The sequence below is a fragment of the Canis aureus genome, chromosome 33 (genome assembly GCF_053574225.1).
Source record: "Canis aureus isolate CA01 chromosome 33, VMU_Caureus_v.1.0, whole genome shotgun sequence".
Taxonomy (NCBI): Eukaryota; Metazoa; Chordata; class Mammalia; order Carnivora; family Canidae; genus Canis; species Canis aureus.
In genome coordinates, this window is record NC_135643.1 from 17,452,056 (window position 1) to 17,469,838 (window position 17,783).

The 17,783-nt window shown below is 36.4% G+C and overlaps 1 protein-coding gene across 3 annotated transcripts in view; it reads right to left on the reverse strand.

The window, feature by feature from the left end:
• HPGDS (hematopoietic prostaglandin D synthase) overlaps positions 1-17,783 on the reverse strand; it is a 59,840-nt gene that overhangs the window by 31,947 nt on the left and 10,110 nt on the right. For 2 of the 3 annotated variants that reach the window (XR_013371258.1, XM_077882897.1), the window contains exons 3-6: positions 13,802-13,894; positions 13,172-13,281; positions 7,344-7,442; positions 3,780-3,862 (exon numbers count right to left, since the gene is read on the reverse strand). Coding sequence is in view for 2 of the 3 variants with exons in the window: in XM_077882897.1 (XP_077739023.1) it covers positions 3,780-3,862; positions 7,344-7,442; positions 13,172-13,281; positions 13,802-13,894 (385 nt within the window). In the remaining variant the exon portion in view is untranslated. Of the gene's footprint in view, positions 1-645; positions 3,863-7,343; positions 7,443-13,171; positions 13,282-13,801; positions 13,895-17,783 lie in introns of those variants that run through there. The other variant, XM_077882896.1, reaches the window with a different exon arrangement.

The following is a 17,783-nucleotide window of genomic DNA, read 5'->3' on the forward strand; positions in this document are numbered from 1 at the left end:
TAACTGTATTCCTGATCCCATAGACTATATACATGTATACACATACACATATGCACACATACATACGTACATTTATATATGCACAAGAGATAATTTTATACCAACAGATCTTTATATTACAGCATTAACTACTGTTGTTTCTAATTCTTGGTGTTACTGTATTGAGGTTAGAGAGGAGTATTCAGAGATTTGGTTTCCATTTGCATGACCCTAAGCAAGACACTTAAACATCCATAAAAATTAAAGAACTGATTCTTTTAAGTCTTTTCTTCCCCAAATATGTTTTTTTCGGATTACAATCTGCAACTCTGATTCATTTAAATTCTCTTATACTCAGTCACTCGGCAAGGAGCCATTTAACTTGGGTACAGGATGGGATAATGGGATGTGTTGCCCCTTCAGTGAAAAAAAGATGATTTAAAGGTTAATGATGATGCTGTGAGTGAAATGAAGTATTTCCTTATGAAACCTGCTGTGGTTGCATTTTATATTTGAATTGTGATTTGTGTAAACAAGTGGGACTGATCTTACTGTGAATATTCATGTTAGGTAAGCATTGTAGTTCTCACTAAATTCTATTTTCATTAAAGCTTGTGAGTATGTAATTTTATGGCAGAAAATTAACATGCATAAGAGAAAAGTTACTACCTTCACTATCTAGAGTTTTATTTGAGTTTCTTTTATGAAAGATAACTTTTTTCTTTAAATTGCTTTGATTAACATTATACAGTACGTTGCAGTGAAATTCACTTATAACCTATTATCATTATTAACAGCCATTAGCGATAAGAAAATGTGAACCAGAGAAGCAAGTTATTTGGGAAGTACACTGTTTTTATGTATAATCCTTAATAACGTATAAAGTACTTAACATCTTTTCCATTTTATAAAACGTGATGAAACAAGCACCTTAAAATCATACACAGCTGAATTTTACTTTTCTTTTTCTTTATTCCCCTATATCCTCTCCGCATTTCTAGCTTCTCTCAACCATGTTCTCCTTCCTCTATTCTGCATTTCAAGTATATTCATCTATTTCATTAATCTATTTCTATATAGAACATGACATACTAAGATTAGACATTAATAGGAACATGCAAATTGAACTAAAATATATTCCAATGCTATAATTATGCTTTAAAATGGGTTGAGGGATAACCCACACTTACTTGGGCGATTTCTATTTAAATGGCTGTTTAAAGCCATTATACGGGCAGCTTGCTTTCGATGGTAGTGTGGGACCATAAAAATGACTGCAGGTTGAAACTGTGGAAAATAATCTTATTCATTGGAGAAAATGATTGTTCCATGACTTGTAAATTTTTTTCAACATATTAAAAACGTTGGTTATAAATGTATAGGTAAATGAAAAAAGTAGTAAAACTAATTTTAGTAGTAAAAGAAACTGATAGGGTATATTACTTTTGTAAAAAAAAAATGTATTAATTTTAATAATACCTTCATATATAAGTAAGCGTTCTTTTTATACCTTAGCAAATTATCATAATTCTAAGTTTGGATCACCTTCCAACATTTTCTTGCATTTCCAGTGTCATGAAATACCCCTGCTTTTTTCTTTTTTAATAGACTTTCTTAGAGGAGTTTTAAGTTCACAGCAAAATTGAGCAGAAAGTAAAGAATTCCCATATACCCCTGCCACCACACAAGTACAGCCTCCCTCACTATAAACACCCCCCTCCCTCACTTGTAAACACCCCCATTCCAGAGTTACGTATTTATTACAATCAGTGAACTTACATTGACACAGTCACCCAAGGTTCTGAGTTTAACAAACCCATTATAGTATACAGAATAGGGGGACGCCTGGGTGGCTCAGTGGTTGAGCATCTGCCTTCTGTGCAGGGTGTGATTCCAAAGTCCCAGGATCGAGTGCCACATCGGGCTCCCTACATGGAGTTTGCTAGGCCTCTGCCTCTCTCTGTCTCTCATGAATAAATAAATAAAAATCTTTTTTAAAAAGTAGCATACAGAATAGTTTTACTGCCTAAAAATTCTCTATACTCCACCTGTTCAACTCTTCTTCTCCCTTTACCCCTCACAACCACTGATCTTACTGTCTCCATAGCTTTGCCTTTTCCAGAATGTTCCATAGCTGAAATCAGAGTATAAAGCCTTTTCAGGTTGCCTTCTTTCATTTAGTAATCTGCACTTGTTTCTTCCAGGTCTTTTCATGGCTTGATAATTCATTTCTTTTTTAGTGCTGAGTAATATTCCTTTGTATAGATGTACCACAGTGTACTTAACCACTTGCTACTGAAGGGCATCTTGGTTGCTTCCAAGTTATGGTGATTATCAGTAAGGCTGCCACAAACATCCATGTATAGGTTTTTGTGTGGATCTAAGTTCTTAACTACTTTGGGTAAGTACCAAAAGCATAATTGCTGGAACATATGGTAAGAGTAGGTTTAATTTTGTAAGAAACTGCCAAACTCTCTCCCAAGGCATCTTTACCTACCAGCTACCATTCCTATCAGTGAAAAAAAAAAAAAAAATTCATTTTGTTTCCTTACCAGCATTTGGCATTGTCAGTGTTTTGAAATTTTGCCATTCTAATAGGTACGTAATGGTATCTCACTGTTTTTATTTGCATTTCCCTAGTGACATCATGTTTTGCTTTTTTTTTTTTTCACATGCTTATTTACCATGTGTATATCTTCAATGAGGTGTCTGTTCAGGTCTTTGGTCCATTTTGTAATTGGGTTCCTTTTGTTGGGTTTTAAGAGTTCTTTGTGTATTTTGGGTATAGTCCTGTATCAGGTCTTTTGCAAATATTTTCTCCTAGTCTATAGCTTGTCTTCTCATTCTTTTGATATCTGTTCTTTTAACCTGAAACTTTTTACCAGTCTCACTTCCTCTGGGACATCATCCTTGTGACAACTATTTTCCTCATTTCTGTCAGTAAGGTTGTCTTTGCCAAGTTCTTCTGGCTACTTATCTGGAGCCCCTTGAACTGCAGGCGCGTTAATGTTCTCATAGTCCGTTCTTACCATTTATGTGCAATTTGAATTGGGCTCTAGCATTGTTATTTTTCATTTCTTTATTGTACTTTCATCTTTGTTGATGAGTTCCCCTTTTCAATTATCCACTTTTTATAAATCTTGAGTGGATTTATCACTGAGAAACAAGCAGGCAATGCAACTACACATTTTGCTGTCTGTGCATGAATAACAGATGTGTTGTGACCAATCATTAACAGCCTTTGAAAGAACTGATGTGATTGGTCGTTGGTCATGATGTGCATCTGTTATTTACACACTGATTTGTCGACTGCAGAGCTAGCAGCAAAATCAGTATTTTATGTAATAAGAGCTGAAGTCCAGACCATTTTGGGGGGAAATGTGTTCCTTAACCATTATGACTGACATCCGTGCATGGTGAAATGGATGAAAACTAAGCCCTGCCTATATTGTAAACTTTTTTCTCAGTTGTAAATGATGTGAAATTATTCTAAGGCAAAGGGGGAGGAGGGAAGATACTGGAAACTAAATGCTCTTTTTTTTTTCCCCATTTTTCCCCCTATTTTTTTGTTTTTTTTAGCAGAATATGGCAAAAGTGAAACACTAGATGGAGCCTAGGGAAGGCAGTGTGTGGATGTGGATTACAGAGCAGGCTTTGTAGCTTCTTATCTGATGTAAGCGATGCTGTGAAGAACAATAAAGCTGCAAGCTGGCATTACTTAGAGTTTGGTTTGGGGCCTTTGTTGTATCCAGTCAGCAATGGCAGGGATGGCTTGAACTTTTTTCCGTAATGTTACCAACCTGGGATGGATGTCCAGCAAGTCAGGTTTAAAGACCAAAAGTGTGGTACTGCAAATTTCCCAATAGAAATCTGCCCAAGTTACCTAGTTTAAAGGAAACAAAAATTTCCATTTGAATATAGAAGGCATAAGTTATTATATCAAAAAGTTTGTTCTTAATTCAAACTTATCTTACTACAGAAGTGAAATGAGTATATGATAGAAAAGTACAGATAACACCATACTCCCAACACCCAGAGGTTGCTGTCATTAACACCTCTGTGTATAATGGTATGTTGATTCTAAAATGAGATCTTAACAGTACATACCCTTGTAACTTGATTCAATCCCCACGTCTCTTGTGACAATACATTTTTATCTAATACCCAATCAATACTTTTTCATCAGTTCCAAAAATATTTAACAGAATCCATTCCAGGGCATGCATCTCATCTCGTTATGCCCTTTAACTCCCTTTTTTTTAACTCCCTTTTACTGAAGATTTCACACTACTCCTGAAGAGTGTCCTCTCTTCAGGATTTGTGTGATTCTTTCATCTTGTTTACCTTGTTCCTTTCTTCTGCAGAGTATAAGAGGATAGAGTGCAAGTTATCCAAAGAGTGGTCATAGTTGCCAGTTAAATATTTTTGACTGACACATTATATTGCATCACCTCAGAAGACATAGGGGTGTCTGAGCATTAGTGGAACCACAACGATGATGACAGCCTTGTCCTACCCTTGTACACATTTTCTTTGTACACTTTTTTTCCTTTATGACTGGAAACTAATGTACCTAACGTTACTTTGGCTCTAGATGAATATCCATCAGAGAGTGAGATTAAATGTGGACTCTTCTTAGTTTTCTTTTTGTATGGAATTTAATACTAAGTGCTAGCATTATATGAACCTGCATACTAAACACCTGTCAACCAGGAGGGTTTATGGGTTAGAGGATTCAGAGTTAAGTCAACAGATATTTACAGTGTACCTACTGTGCACGACATGCAGGTCTGGGTGCTGGGATGGACTAATAGCAACATGTAATATGAGCCCTTTCCCGGGTACAGCTTTTAATTTTGAAACAGGAAGACGAACATTTGTAAACAGATAGGGATGATGAAGAAAAAGCTAAGTGAGGAGAAGGACTCTCATATGGTCATGGAGGGAAAACCTTTAACAGGTGACATTTAAGCCAAGGCTTAAATGAGAACAGGATCCAGACAGGCAGTGGCCTGCATATGAAGCATTCTAGGCAGTGGGAACAGCAAGTATAAAGGCTCTTCAGTGGGAGTGAGATGTGTGTCTGAGGAACAAACAAAATACCAGTGTGTGTGGAACCCTGAGGAAGGAAGAGAGTGCTAAGAGATGGCATCAGGAGGTAGTTTGTAGAAGAATCTTAATAGAAAACAAGGAGGGGGGGGTAAAGTTCAAGTCCTTAGAAATTGTTCATTCCATAGGGCAGAGAGAAGGATATTTTAGGAAAGTCTATTGGGGAATCAATGGGAGGAAATGCAGGGTTATGTGGTGAGATTGTAAATTGAGAATAAAGATGTGGCAAGTATCACTCAGAAGGATTCAACAGACCATGAACAGAATGAGTGCAGCCCAAAGCAGTCTGTGTCTTCTCTCCTTGAAGGCGCAGACTCCGACCTACCACAGCATTGAATCATGTTTAGATTTGAGTTTTTGTCCGTAGTACTTTATAGGTGGCAGTGTGCTCCTCTATCAGGAGGGCTGTAATATCTGGTTGTCTCACTTTTTTTTTTGGTGATATTAGCAATTATTGTTAGTCAGTGCCTAGATCCATTTCAACCATTAAGTGTTGGAAAATGGTGATAGTTTATTTTAATCTCCCCTTTTTACTTACTAACTGGAGTACTTTTATGAAGACACTTTGCACATCAGTTTTTTGTTATCTTGACATACAATTGGCATAGATAGGAAAGGCAAGGTAAATTCTTTACTCAAACCTCCCAACATTTTTAAAAACAGTTTTCAGAGTAATAATTTGGTTCTATATCATCTTCTAAAAGTAACCAATGAAGCTCTATTTGGTTTAAGGATTTGCATGTATGTGTTTGTGTTTGGTGGTGGTGGTCATCATAACCTCATGGATTCACTCATTTTTATTTCTTTCAATCCACTGCTGTTAATATTCTCAATGAAGCTTGAATTTGCCAGTGGAGGCCTCTTCAGTCCTTTTTGACACAATCCCAGTTCAGTTGTCTTTGATAATTTATTTGCTTCTGATATGACAACGTATTTCCAGCTCATTTCTTAGATTTCATGTCCCAAGTTGAGAATGAGCCATTTCTCCAAGAAGCCCTGATAACTTTTAATATTTAGAGACCAGAATCTGGGTCCTAGGGGTGTCCAGGACAATGGGGTTGGTCAATGTTTCAAGAAAAAGAGATACAACATGTTTTTTTTTAATTATCCTAAGACACAGTATATCATGACCTTATCTTTTATATAGTTCACATTCAGGAATAGAAAGTTTACTTAGTTTCACTGAACTTCTTTTTCTAGCTTCCTTCTCCCACACTGAAGATCCTGGTCTTCAGTGACCTCTACACATTTTCTTATTGCTTTACCCCACAGTAGAGATATACTAATATCAGAAATACTAATAAAACAATCCGACTATACCCAGTACCACAACAATCTAATTACAGAAGCACTAGTTTTGTCGTGTTTTGCTTTATCACACATCGCAGATGCTGCACTTTTTACAAATGCTTGTAGCAACGCTTTGTTGAGCAAATCTACCTGCACTATTTTTCCAACAGCATTTGCTTACTTTGTGTCTCTGTATCACATTATTGTAATTCTTGCAATATTTCAAATTTTTTCATTATTATGGTGATCTGTGATCAGTGATTACAACTCTCTGAAAGCTCAGATGATGGTTAACATTTTTTGGCGAGAAAGTATTTTTTAATTAAGATATGTACATTGGGTTTTTTAGACATAATACCATTGCACACTTAACAGATTACAGTATAGTGTGCATATAACTATTATATATACTGAGAAACAAAAAAAAATCATTTGATGTGCTATTTACTATATTGCAGTGGCCTGGAACTGAACCTACAATATCTCCAATATATGTCTCTACTAAAAATGGTATAAGATTTCTATTTTTTTGAGAGAATATTTATAGTAAGATGTATAGTGAAATTACTGTGTTTTACAAATGATGATTTTTTTAAATGATATTTTTTAAAATGGTTCCTCTCACTAATTAAGAGTACATAGGTACTTTTCTACACACTTTATGCATCAGTTTAACATAGGTTTGTTTGCTTTGCTTTTGCTTTGCAGTGTTAGCTTTTTAAAATATTTTTGTTTTTATATAATTGTATAAAATATTTTAATTCATAGTTCCAAAGTTAAGCCTACCAAAACAGGTTTATTCACAGAGGTTTAGCTTTTATCTCTGCTATCTAATCTATTCCTTCTCAATGGGTAACTGTTTTTCCTCAATGAGTCTTTGTGAGTTTTGGCTATGTGTGTGTTTATGTCTATGTGTGTATACTTGTATTTTTTTTTTTTTTTTTTACGATGTAAAACATACTCACAGAGTCACCAATAAGCCACTCCTTTTCCCCTAAGTATGTGTCCAAATCTTGTAGAAGATGAGGTCCATCATATGTAAGTAGCTCATTAAACATCTGATCCTAGGAGAGGGAGAAAAAGATCACTTTAAGGATAACAGGGGAAAAAAATAAATTACATGATTTGAAGATTTTTACTTCTTTATTCTCCCATATATATGAGTTCAGAAAGAGAAGTAGCTATGTGTTTGTTCTTGGTTGTTCTTTTGTTTTTAGTGTTTTTTTTTTTTTTTTCAAATGAATGACATTATGGAGATTGAGGTCTGATTCTTTATACTTAGTCATCCCTTTGTTACTCATGGATTAAAAAATAAATACTTCTGTCATCACTTCTTACAGTTTCTTTGTATATAATGACTATTTCACCCACAAAATTTTTTTATGATTTTTATCTTAATTTTTATTAAGAAAAAAATGATTCCATTATATTTTTACATTTAAAAATTGTCCTCTCTCTCTGAAGTGAAATAACTGAGGGTGAAGAAATTAATTTTACTTTGTAAGCTGGGTTCCTTCAGTTTGGCAGCCTTACTTCACCATTACACTTAACAGAAGTCATCTATAATGAATCCTTATGCTCTCAGGCCTTACGGATTTTTTCTTATGGGCTTGACATTGTGCCTTATTATGGGCTTTGTCTACCTTGAGGATCATCTACAAAACCATCATCTAGGTGCCCCCTTTTGATGCATTATAAGGTAACAATAAACCAAGTATCTTTAGAAGAGAAAAATTAACAGATATGTCCATTTTTAAAAATTGTCTGTGTTTTCCCCTGAATCTCTGAAGACCAAATAATTTACTCATGGCCTCTTTCTTGGTAAGAAGTGTTCATTTATATGTGAAAATTCTGGCTGGTGTGTATCTTTGATATGAAATGTAAGCCAAAATAGTAGAAAATATGTGCATATAATTTATTAATAATGATAATGACCTGTAATAAAATATAGCCTTATTAGGGCAGGTCAGATAGTGGATAACTACCTCACCAACTTGCTGGTTTACTTTCTGCTATTACATAACTTAGTTACGTAATAGAGATTACTGCAACATAATGCCTTAGGTTTGTAGAGGACAGTTTGTAAAAGCATCATTACATATTTACATACATTTGTCAGGTTTTACAAACTGAAACTTGGGAAGCTTGTCATTATTTTGACTTTATATTTTTCCACTTAAATTCATAAGGTTCTTTCTCTATGGTTAATATGCTGATAGTCTAAAATAAAACTGTGAGTTCTCCTGGCTCTTAGACATAATTTGTGAGCTGAGAGTCAATGGGCCCAGATCATGTGGCACTTCCCAAAGCCAGCTCAGCATACCTTGAAAAGGTAATGGCCAACTTGGTTCTCCTAGAATAGCTAGGAGTGGAATGGAATTGAATGGAACAGGATAGAGCTGCTAGACAGTTTTTTACAACTTAAGGTACAAGGACACAGATGCTTATGCATACGCGATGCCAAATAAAAACATTTTCTCTGTATTGATTTCTCCTTTAGCCTAGGTTCTCAATATGTTTGGTGAACCATCTCAGTGATTCACCTCATCTAATGATATGTAAATTAGTAACCAAATAAGTATTAGTATGTAAGAGTCATTGGAAAGAATACTCCCCAAAATAACATAAAGATGATGAAATGTAATTATATATACTTTTTCCTAGACGTGTACTATTTAAAATGCATTTCCTGATAAATCTTAGGCAGCCACTCTTACACTTGGTAGACTCAGAAATTTTCTTCCCTTTCCTCCAGAGAGTTATGAGTCAAGAGGTTTTTTCAACCTGAGAAATCATTGCTATAGTATTCTATCAAATGACTTTTAGAGGAATTGTATTTCTCCAAAGCACCATTGTTAAATCCACACTACCAAAATCATTTAGTATTGGAAATGAGCCACTGACATTTATTCGATCCTGCTCATCCTCTATCCTCCCCTCCCCATTCTTTAAATGAGGAAACTGAAACAGATACTTTGAATAACCAGAAAAACACTAGTGATAAATTCAAGGATTATCAAGGTGACCAATGTCCACAAACATATTTTGCCTTCTAAATTAAACTTTATTTTTTTAATTGGAAGTAGAATTTTTAGCAACCAATACCAAAACATTTATAATTATATGTGTTTGATAGATTTTTAGGGCACATACAATAAGAGGATTATTTTCACTATCCACCCATCTTCATTGTATCAATATTCTGCTTTTGAAAATTTTACCAGACCACAAGGTGGCAGCAGGGCGACCTACGTCGGCAGCCTAGGCATTGAAATGTACTAGAACTATGAGGGGTTTTCCTTGTGTATCAGCCAGGTCCTGCTTATTAATCAATATGTAGCTAAGTGCAGTATTTCTGCAACATGTCTTCCCTTCATGTGATTTATTTATAAGCTTGGATTATGTCCTGTGAATTTTTGAGGTAGGTGGTATGAAAGAGTATTGTTTTTCTAATACAAAGGGAGAATGTTACTCATATCATAAACATTCAAAGAATATTTTCCTCTGGGAAGTAGCTTCTATTATGGAGCCTCAGCCACAGAAAGGTACAAAATAAAGAAGGGGAAGCCCATAAGTTGATAGATTGCCAATCAGTAGGGTGTTTGGCCTATGAAACAACAGGCTTTAAATTGGACATTGTGTATCTACTTGTTTCTGCCTTTACAACGATGTGTAAAACATAGATGCCTTGTCTGACAAAAGGAAAAACAATGAACAGTGAACTATATAATAACTATTATATTAATAGTTATAATGGTTATTAATATACTATATATTTATTGAACACTTTCTACCTAATCATAGGGACTCATTCTAACATTTAATCCTCCCAACATACTTCAAAGTAGATTCCATCATATCCCTACTTCAAAGTTTGCAAAGAATTTGAATTGTTGATGGATTGTCATGTGACAAATAAGTAGTCAGTAAGAAGGAAATCAAAATTCAAGCCTGGCAGTGTGACTCCAGAGAGCAAATATAATGCTATAGCACAGCTGAGCTTTTATTTTTAGACTTGTCCTGGTTAGTCATTTATATGTTTGTGTGTGTGTGTGTGTCACATCTTAACATTTATATCAAGAAATTAGTAAATGTGGATACTTTTATGTTCCAAATATCTACTGACATCAGAAGTTCCTAATTAAATAAGTAGTATTTAGCATAAATATGTTTAAGTAAATTGATAAGACTGCCATTTGTTCTGTGCTGGAACTTGCAGATATAAGCTATAGCACATACATAAATATCAACCAGGGCAGCCCGGGTGGCTCAGCGGTTTAGCTCCGCTTTGGGCCCAGGGTGTGATCCTGGAGACCCAGGATCGAGTCCCACGTCAGGCTCCCTGCATGGAGCCTGCTTCTCCCTCTGCCTGTCTCTCTCTCTCTCTCTCTCTCTCTCTCTCTTTCTGTCTCTCATGAATAAATAAATAAAATCTTAAGAAAAAAACATCAACCAGCCTCTGGCTCTGTGGTGTTACAACCAGTGGTTAAGAACACGGAGTCTGAGTCAGAGTGGCTTGGTTTTGAATCCCTTGTGTACCACTTAGTAGCTAAATAACCGTATGAAAGTTACTTATACTATGTGAACTTCAATTTCTCCATCTGGAAAAATGATAAGAGTCTCTCCCTAAGGGATGCTCTGTGTATTAGTCACTAATTTAAAAGTATGCTTTGGCGATGAGGCCATGAATCTGGGCAACTCCATAGCCACTCCGATTCTCAGTTTTTTCATCTGCAAAGCAAGCATGATGGAAGAAAGCACTTATCTCATGAGAGGATTGGGAGGACTGGCCGACACCACCTGTGTAAAGGGGCTGGAGCAGCACCTGCTCACGGTGTTTGGAAAATCAGCTCTTGCTGTCTCTCATTCAACAAGTACTTAGCGCCTGCTAAGTGAAAGGCACAGTGGTAGGTGTGGGGACATGAGTGAGTAGTAAGACGTAATTACTACCCTCATGACCCATTCTACTGGAGAAGACAAATACATTTTAAAATACAGATTGTGATGAGTGCCCTACAGAAAACCACTAGGGGGCTGTAGTGGAGCATAACCAACAAAGTCTATTAAGAATTCTGGATAAAGAAGATGGATTTGACACACATATATAATTTTTTTCATCCCCAAACCACAGTAAATACATACTTTGGAAAAGATGGAACCCACGAAGAGGTGGAAAACAGGAAAGGAGACAAGAGAAAGCAAAATTTGAAGCTGTAAAAGCAAGGGGATGAGGTATCTGCAGAGGGAAAACCAACATCACCCCCAGAAAACCCTCAGATGGTTCAGGAAAAGGCAGGATATATCTAGAATTGGGAGTAAGGAGGTAAGGGAGAGGATAATGTGAGGACCAGCGGAAAGCTGTGAAAGAAGTCATTTTAGCCTAAGAGTTCCCTCTTCAGTTTACACTGCTGGACACATGCCTCTTCCCCATCTTGGGCAGACTACAGAGGGGGACATAGATGGTCTGAGCATTGGGAGCTGTCATCCATAATGTCTTCAAAATAGGTGATTAAATGAATATATGCATACTGAATGCTAACTTTTGAGACTCTTAGCCCTGTCCTCACTGATTGCTTCCCAAAACACTGGCAGCCACACCTTTATTTCCAGGCAAAAGATCAGAAGTCTTCTCTAGGGACTCTTTGTAGTCCCTAGAGATAGTAATATTGGGAAATACTCCACAAGTGGCCTAGTGATGCTCAAAATCCACAAATCCTGTCCACATGCCCAGAGATCTGAGTAAACTTTTTAATTTTCCTGTTCTTTATCGTGGATTATAAAGCATGGTCTGACTCTTGGGGAAAGACAGAGACCAAAACAAAGAGGAAAAATATGATAATAAAGATTACAGGATGATAACTGTGCACTAGGTTTTTAGGGTGGTCAAACCAGACTGAGGCAGTGTGACGCATGAGACAGACATACCCATGCTATCATCATTACACCTCTTGTCATCCAGCATTCATTTTAAGTTTGGGAATCCTGGAGGATGTGCCCCAAATAAGCAAAGAAGTAAGTAAAGACAGAGGATGGCATCTAGGAAATAGGACTCCACCCTAAGAGGAAGGCATCCCTGGGATGGCAGTGAAGGGAAGTCCAGTGAGGGCAGATTGCAGGAGGCCTAGACACGTCTGCAAGAGAGGGATCTCAGCCAGATAGCTCCAAGAAAATAGTGGACGTGATAGATAATCTGACATCATTGACCTTATGGAAAATTGTATTGGCAGCCTCCTGGGTGGTGTGGGAAGGTCCAGCAATAAATGTAAAAACGAGTAAGCAAATGAAGGAAAGGGAATTACTGATTTTGAGGAGGTAAATTGAGCAAGGAAATGAAAATCAAAGTATACTACAATTGACAGTTCTGTTCGAGATTTGCCTATGCATACTAAAGTAACAACTGAATACTGATTTGGCCAAAACATTGTAATATCATTATATTGGGAGTTTGGAAGAAGGGAAGCAGAGACAATGATTACAGAAGAGATATTTATCGATTATTACTATCTCTTATTACTATAATAAGAAGCCCAGAGAAACTGTCTAAAATTAATGAATCAAAGACAGCCACGTTTACATGTTGTAAGGAATAGCTAAAAGTGATCAAAAGAGGGTTATGTCTGAGGAGGGGTTAATATGAAGAGGAAGAGCAGGGAATTTTGTTTTAAATTTTTAAATATAATTTGATATTTTAAAACTGTTTTACTTATATAAAAAGGAACTTTTCAAAGCACCCCACATAATGTCTGGCAAGTAGATACGGTTAATAGCTGTGATGACAAACTGATCACATTACTTTTATATCTTGATTTTTCTCTGCCCAAGGAAAGCGTGACATGAAATCATCCAATGTGTCCACAATCGCATCAACTTGACATTGTTCCAATTCTGTTTTTCCAGCCAGATCTATAAAATAGAGACCATTTTATGCCCAGGAAGACACTGAATTTAAGTGACTATATTAAAATGTTAATTGTTTAATAGACAATATATTCTTATGGCTCAAAAATTCAAAACAATGTAAAACTGTATCCAATGAAGCCTATCTTCCATCCATGCCCCCACCCATCTGATTGTGCTCCTTTACCATATTAGTAACCATTCTACTAGGGTTTTTTGTATTCTTCCATTATTTCTTTATAAAAATTATTAACTACATATCCCACTCAATATACACACCCCCACATATCCTACAGATCTTTCCCTGCAAGTTTGTTAAGGGCTTTGTTGCTCGTTGTTCAGCTACATGAGATTCCTGTAAGTAGAAGTGCCACAATCCGTGTGTAATCCGTGTAACAAAATTTTGTGTCTTTTGTTTCATTCTTTATGCTGTAGTGTTTGGCAATAAAGTTGTTGAATGAACAGTGAATATATGTCATATATTTTCTTCAGTTATCAAAACTCTTTAACACAATAAACATATTACCTGTGTTTTTGGTCATGTATCTTGCTATTGCTAGGCTCTGGTGAAGGTTAAGTCCATCGACTTCCAAAATGGGGATTTTACCAAATGGAAGAGCTTAAAATAAAATAAGCAAGAAAATCAACCTCTATAACAAAATCAAGTAATACTACTTCCATTTTTACTGATAATTATGGAAACAAATCATGATTTTAAAGTTACAGAATTCTTGAATATTTGTTCTAAAAGGGACAGTAGGCACCCTCTAGTGGAATCTTTATAAATTTTTTAAAAAAAAGAGTTAGAAGACCTGCTACAGAGTTAGTGGCAGCACCAGGTCTGAAACGCAGGTTTATAGTGATACTACATATTAAACTGTGTTTAGTATCATAGATTTACATATACTTACTACTTAACCTTTTAAAAAACCTTTCTTTTAAAGCTTCATTAATTTTTGTACCTTTGATCAGCAATAACATTAATTATTCTTTAAAACCATAGTCTGGGGCACCTGGGTGGTTCAGTTGGTTAAGCATCTGCCTTCAGCTCAGGTCATGATCTCCGGGTCCTGGGATCAAGCCCCACATTGGGCTTCCTGCTCAGCGGGGAGTTTGCTTCTCCCTCTCCCTCTGCTCCTCTCCCCTGCTTGTGTCCTCTGACTCTCAAATAAACATTTTTTAAAAATAAGTAAATACTTAAAAACATAGTCTGAGGAAATGGAAAGTCTGATTTAAATATTGAGTTATGTAAGGAATTTAGTCAAATTCTTATTTTGATGAGGGACTATATGAGGTATATGGTAAGGCAGCAAGCAACTTGTGCAAATACAGGGCAGACTCATAGCAGATGTATTAATATTTTATCTGTCGATCCTACTTTGTTTTCTTTCTTTTTAAAAAAGATTTTATTTATTTATTCACAAGAGAGATATTCTATGCACCGGAGATACTGCAGTGAGCAAAACAGAGTCCCAAATAAAGTCGACACAAAGTGCGATGCTTTATTTGAAGCAAAGTATGGGACTGGGAATTAACATGTCTAACATTTTGAGGGATGCCTCCTTTATGCTAGGCAGTGTACTGAATATTTAACATACCCATTAGGTTTTCCAATACTTACAACTACTCTATGAAGTAAGTATTAACTATTATCTCATTTTATAAATGAGGAAGTGAGGTGAAGAGAAGTTATGTACATAGCCCAGGTCGCATAGCTGGTAGAGGCGAAATTCAAACTGAGTTCAATTGGGATCTTTGCTCAGCTGTTTTGCTAGATCTAAGAGCCATGTGTTGAGAATACATTAAAAATCAGAGCAAACCCAGAGGATAGTATCCAAGTTAGAGAAGGGTCTGAAAACCACATTTTATGAAGATTCACTGAAGAACTTGGCACTCTTTCCTGGGGTGAGACCAAACAAAGACAAAACAAATTTAATAGCCATCTTCAAATATGGTACAGCTATCAAATGGATGAACAATTTTACTTCTTCTGATTATCTCTAAAATGCAGAACTACAACTACAAGGTACTTTTAAAGGGGGTAGATATTAATTCAAGAGGAAGAATAATTTTTTAGCATTGGAACGATTGATGATGGAATGTGTTTTCCTGTGAGATGGTAAGCTTTCAGCTTACTGGCAGCATTTGAGCCAGGCTTAGGATAATTGCCAACAGTTAGAATATTGGGCTGCATATAACAAGAAGAAATTTAAGAAGACAAATGCCAAGTCCTTCATTTGGTTCCAGAAAAAATCAATAACCTCGGGGTCATTGGAGATGTAACTGGACAGGAGCACCTGTCAAACGCCTTTAAGGAATTTAGTGATGCTGAATACAAGGCTGTGTGATCCAGCTGCCAAAATAACCCCTGTGATCTTGGTAAAATGTCTTTGGGTAGTATCTGGACCTATGCTGGGAACGGAGGTCCACTGTGCTCTGCACTATTTCCATGCCTGGGACATTGTGTTTCCCCACAGATACCACACATTAAATGGCAGACATATGTCTTAACAGAAACTTGTCCTTCTTGGAGGGTGGTGGGGGGAGGAAATCCAAACCAATGGATACAAATGGATCATTCAAGGAAGAGAAGAGAGTTGTCCCTTGGACCTATATCTTGCAGGTCCCATATAGTCCGTGGGAAACAGTATCTAAATCAAAAGGCAGAGTCAAGGCTGGGAAGTTTGAACTGATATTCACAACGATGATCAGAGAAACAATCAGGGAAGTTCAAAAGTTGATAGCTAGAGGGATGGATGCATGAGTTAACTGAACTCAGTTCTGTATTTAGCCAGTGACCTTTATCTTCACTCAGAGTATTATCATTGAACTGTCTACACAGCAGTGGCTTTTTCTCCATGATATTTTAAAGATACAGAATTTCTTCAAATAATTGGATGTGAAAGAAGGAATAATCTGTTTTCTACAGATTAAAATGATAAGTCCAAGACCAATGTATGAAAGCCATGAGGAGATAGATTTTAATTTTGTGTAATGAAGATTCTTCTAAAAGTTTTCCTCCTTTCTTCCAAGAATTTTACTGAGACATTGGATATCCTAAGCTTACTGAGTCTCAATTTTTCTGATCTTTTTTCTCTTATTTTTTTTTTCTTTTTCCTACTGTACTTTGTGGAGGAGTTCTTTATTTTTTATCATTCTTTAAAAACTGATTTATTTTTGTCTATATCAGATTTTTAATTTTAAAACCCTTTTTGTCTCTGAGTGTTCCTTTTTATATCATAGTTGTTCAGAATATATAGATATTTTGTCTCTGAAGGTTTTATATTTTTGAAATTTTTTCTTGCTACATCATCCTGATGCCTTCAGGTGATTTTTCCCCCCTTCTGTTTCTTTGTTTATGTCTGTTTTACCCTGGAGGCCTTCTCACAAATATCTAATAATTTCTGGTTTGCCATTCCTGTTTTAAATAAGCGAAAGGAATAAAAGCTAATTGCAATCTCAATGTACATGGGAAAGGCCTGCAAACAGATTGGGCTGGGCCATGTCACTGAGACTCCCACCTGTTCAGTGTCTGTTAGACATTTCTCTTGGGCTGGTCATCTTCCCCAGAGAGAACTCTTCCTGCCAGAGGTATACTTGTCTGGTTGCAGTATTCTGATTGTGGAGCGGGGATAAGGGCTTTGGGTCTCACAATTTAGTTTCTAGACTTCCCCTGAATCCTACCTATATTGTGTCTGCAGAAATGTTTGCTGCCCTACAGTCCTCTGGTCCATCCTCCCTTGAGAGTAATTTCTATGCTTCTTCCAGGGTGGGGACGGGATCTCATGGTCAATGTGGCTGCTTCACAATCTTCCAGTCAACCTTCTGTCAGTTCAGCTTTTAGAGTTCTCTGTTGCTACCAATTCCTGAGTCTTTTGGGAAGTGCCTGATGTGATTCAGCTTGTATTCTCCTCTACCAGGCTTATATTTGGGCATCACCGACCTACTAAATCACCTTACCATTCTTTGACCTGTTTTCCAGCTTTGAAAATTTTGTGCTATCTCATTCAAACTTTATTTCCTTGTCCTTAGAGGGCTTTGCCTTTTTAAAAAGTATTTAATGTTATTTGAAAAGAGAAAAAAATGTCCACACCTGTGCAGGGTCCACCAGGTTTGACCTGGAAGAACTTTTTAATAGAAATATCCAGTGATATTTGAAGTTATCACAGAGGGAAGGTCATAGAGGGTCTCAAACACCAGAGAACATTTCTAAGTCAGATAGGAGATGAAGCTAGCTAAAATCTGTAATAAACTGCTTTTCAACTTCTATTCTTTCCTTTTTTCTCAAAGCATTAAAGTCAACATTTCCTGGCTTCCTTTGCAGGATATGTGTGACCATATGAATACGTTCTTGCCAAAGGGCTATAAGCAGAAGTGAAGTGTAAAACCTTCTGGTCATGCAGTTGAAAGAAAGAGATGTGCCTTCCTCTCACATTTTTGATGAGCTGGAATGTGGAGGGAGACAGGACTGGCTCACGCTATATAAATAAGACAACTAACTAGGGATG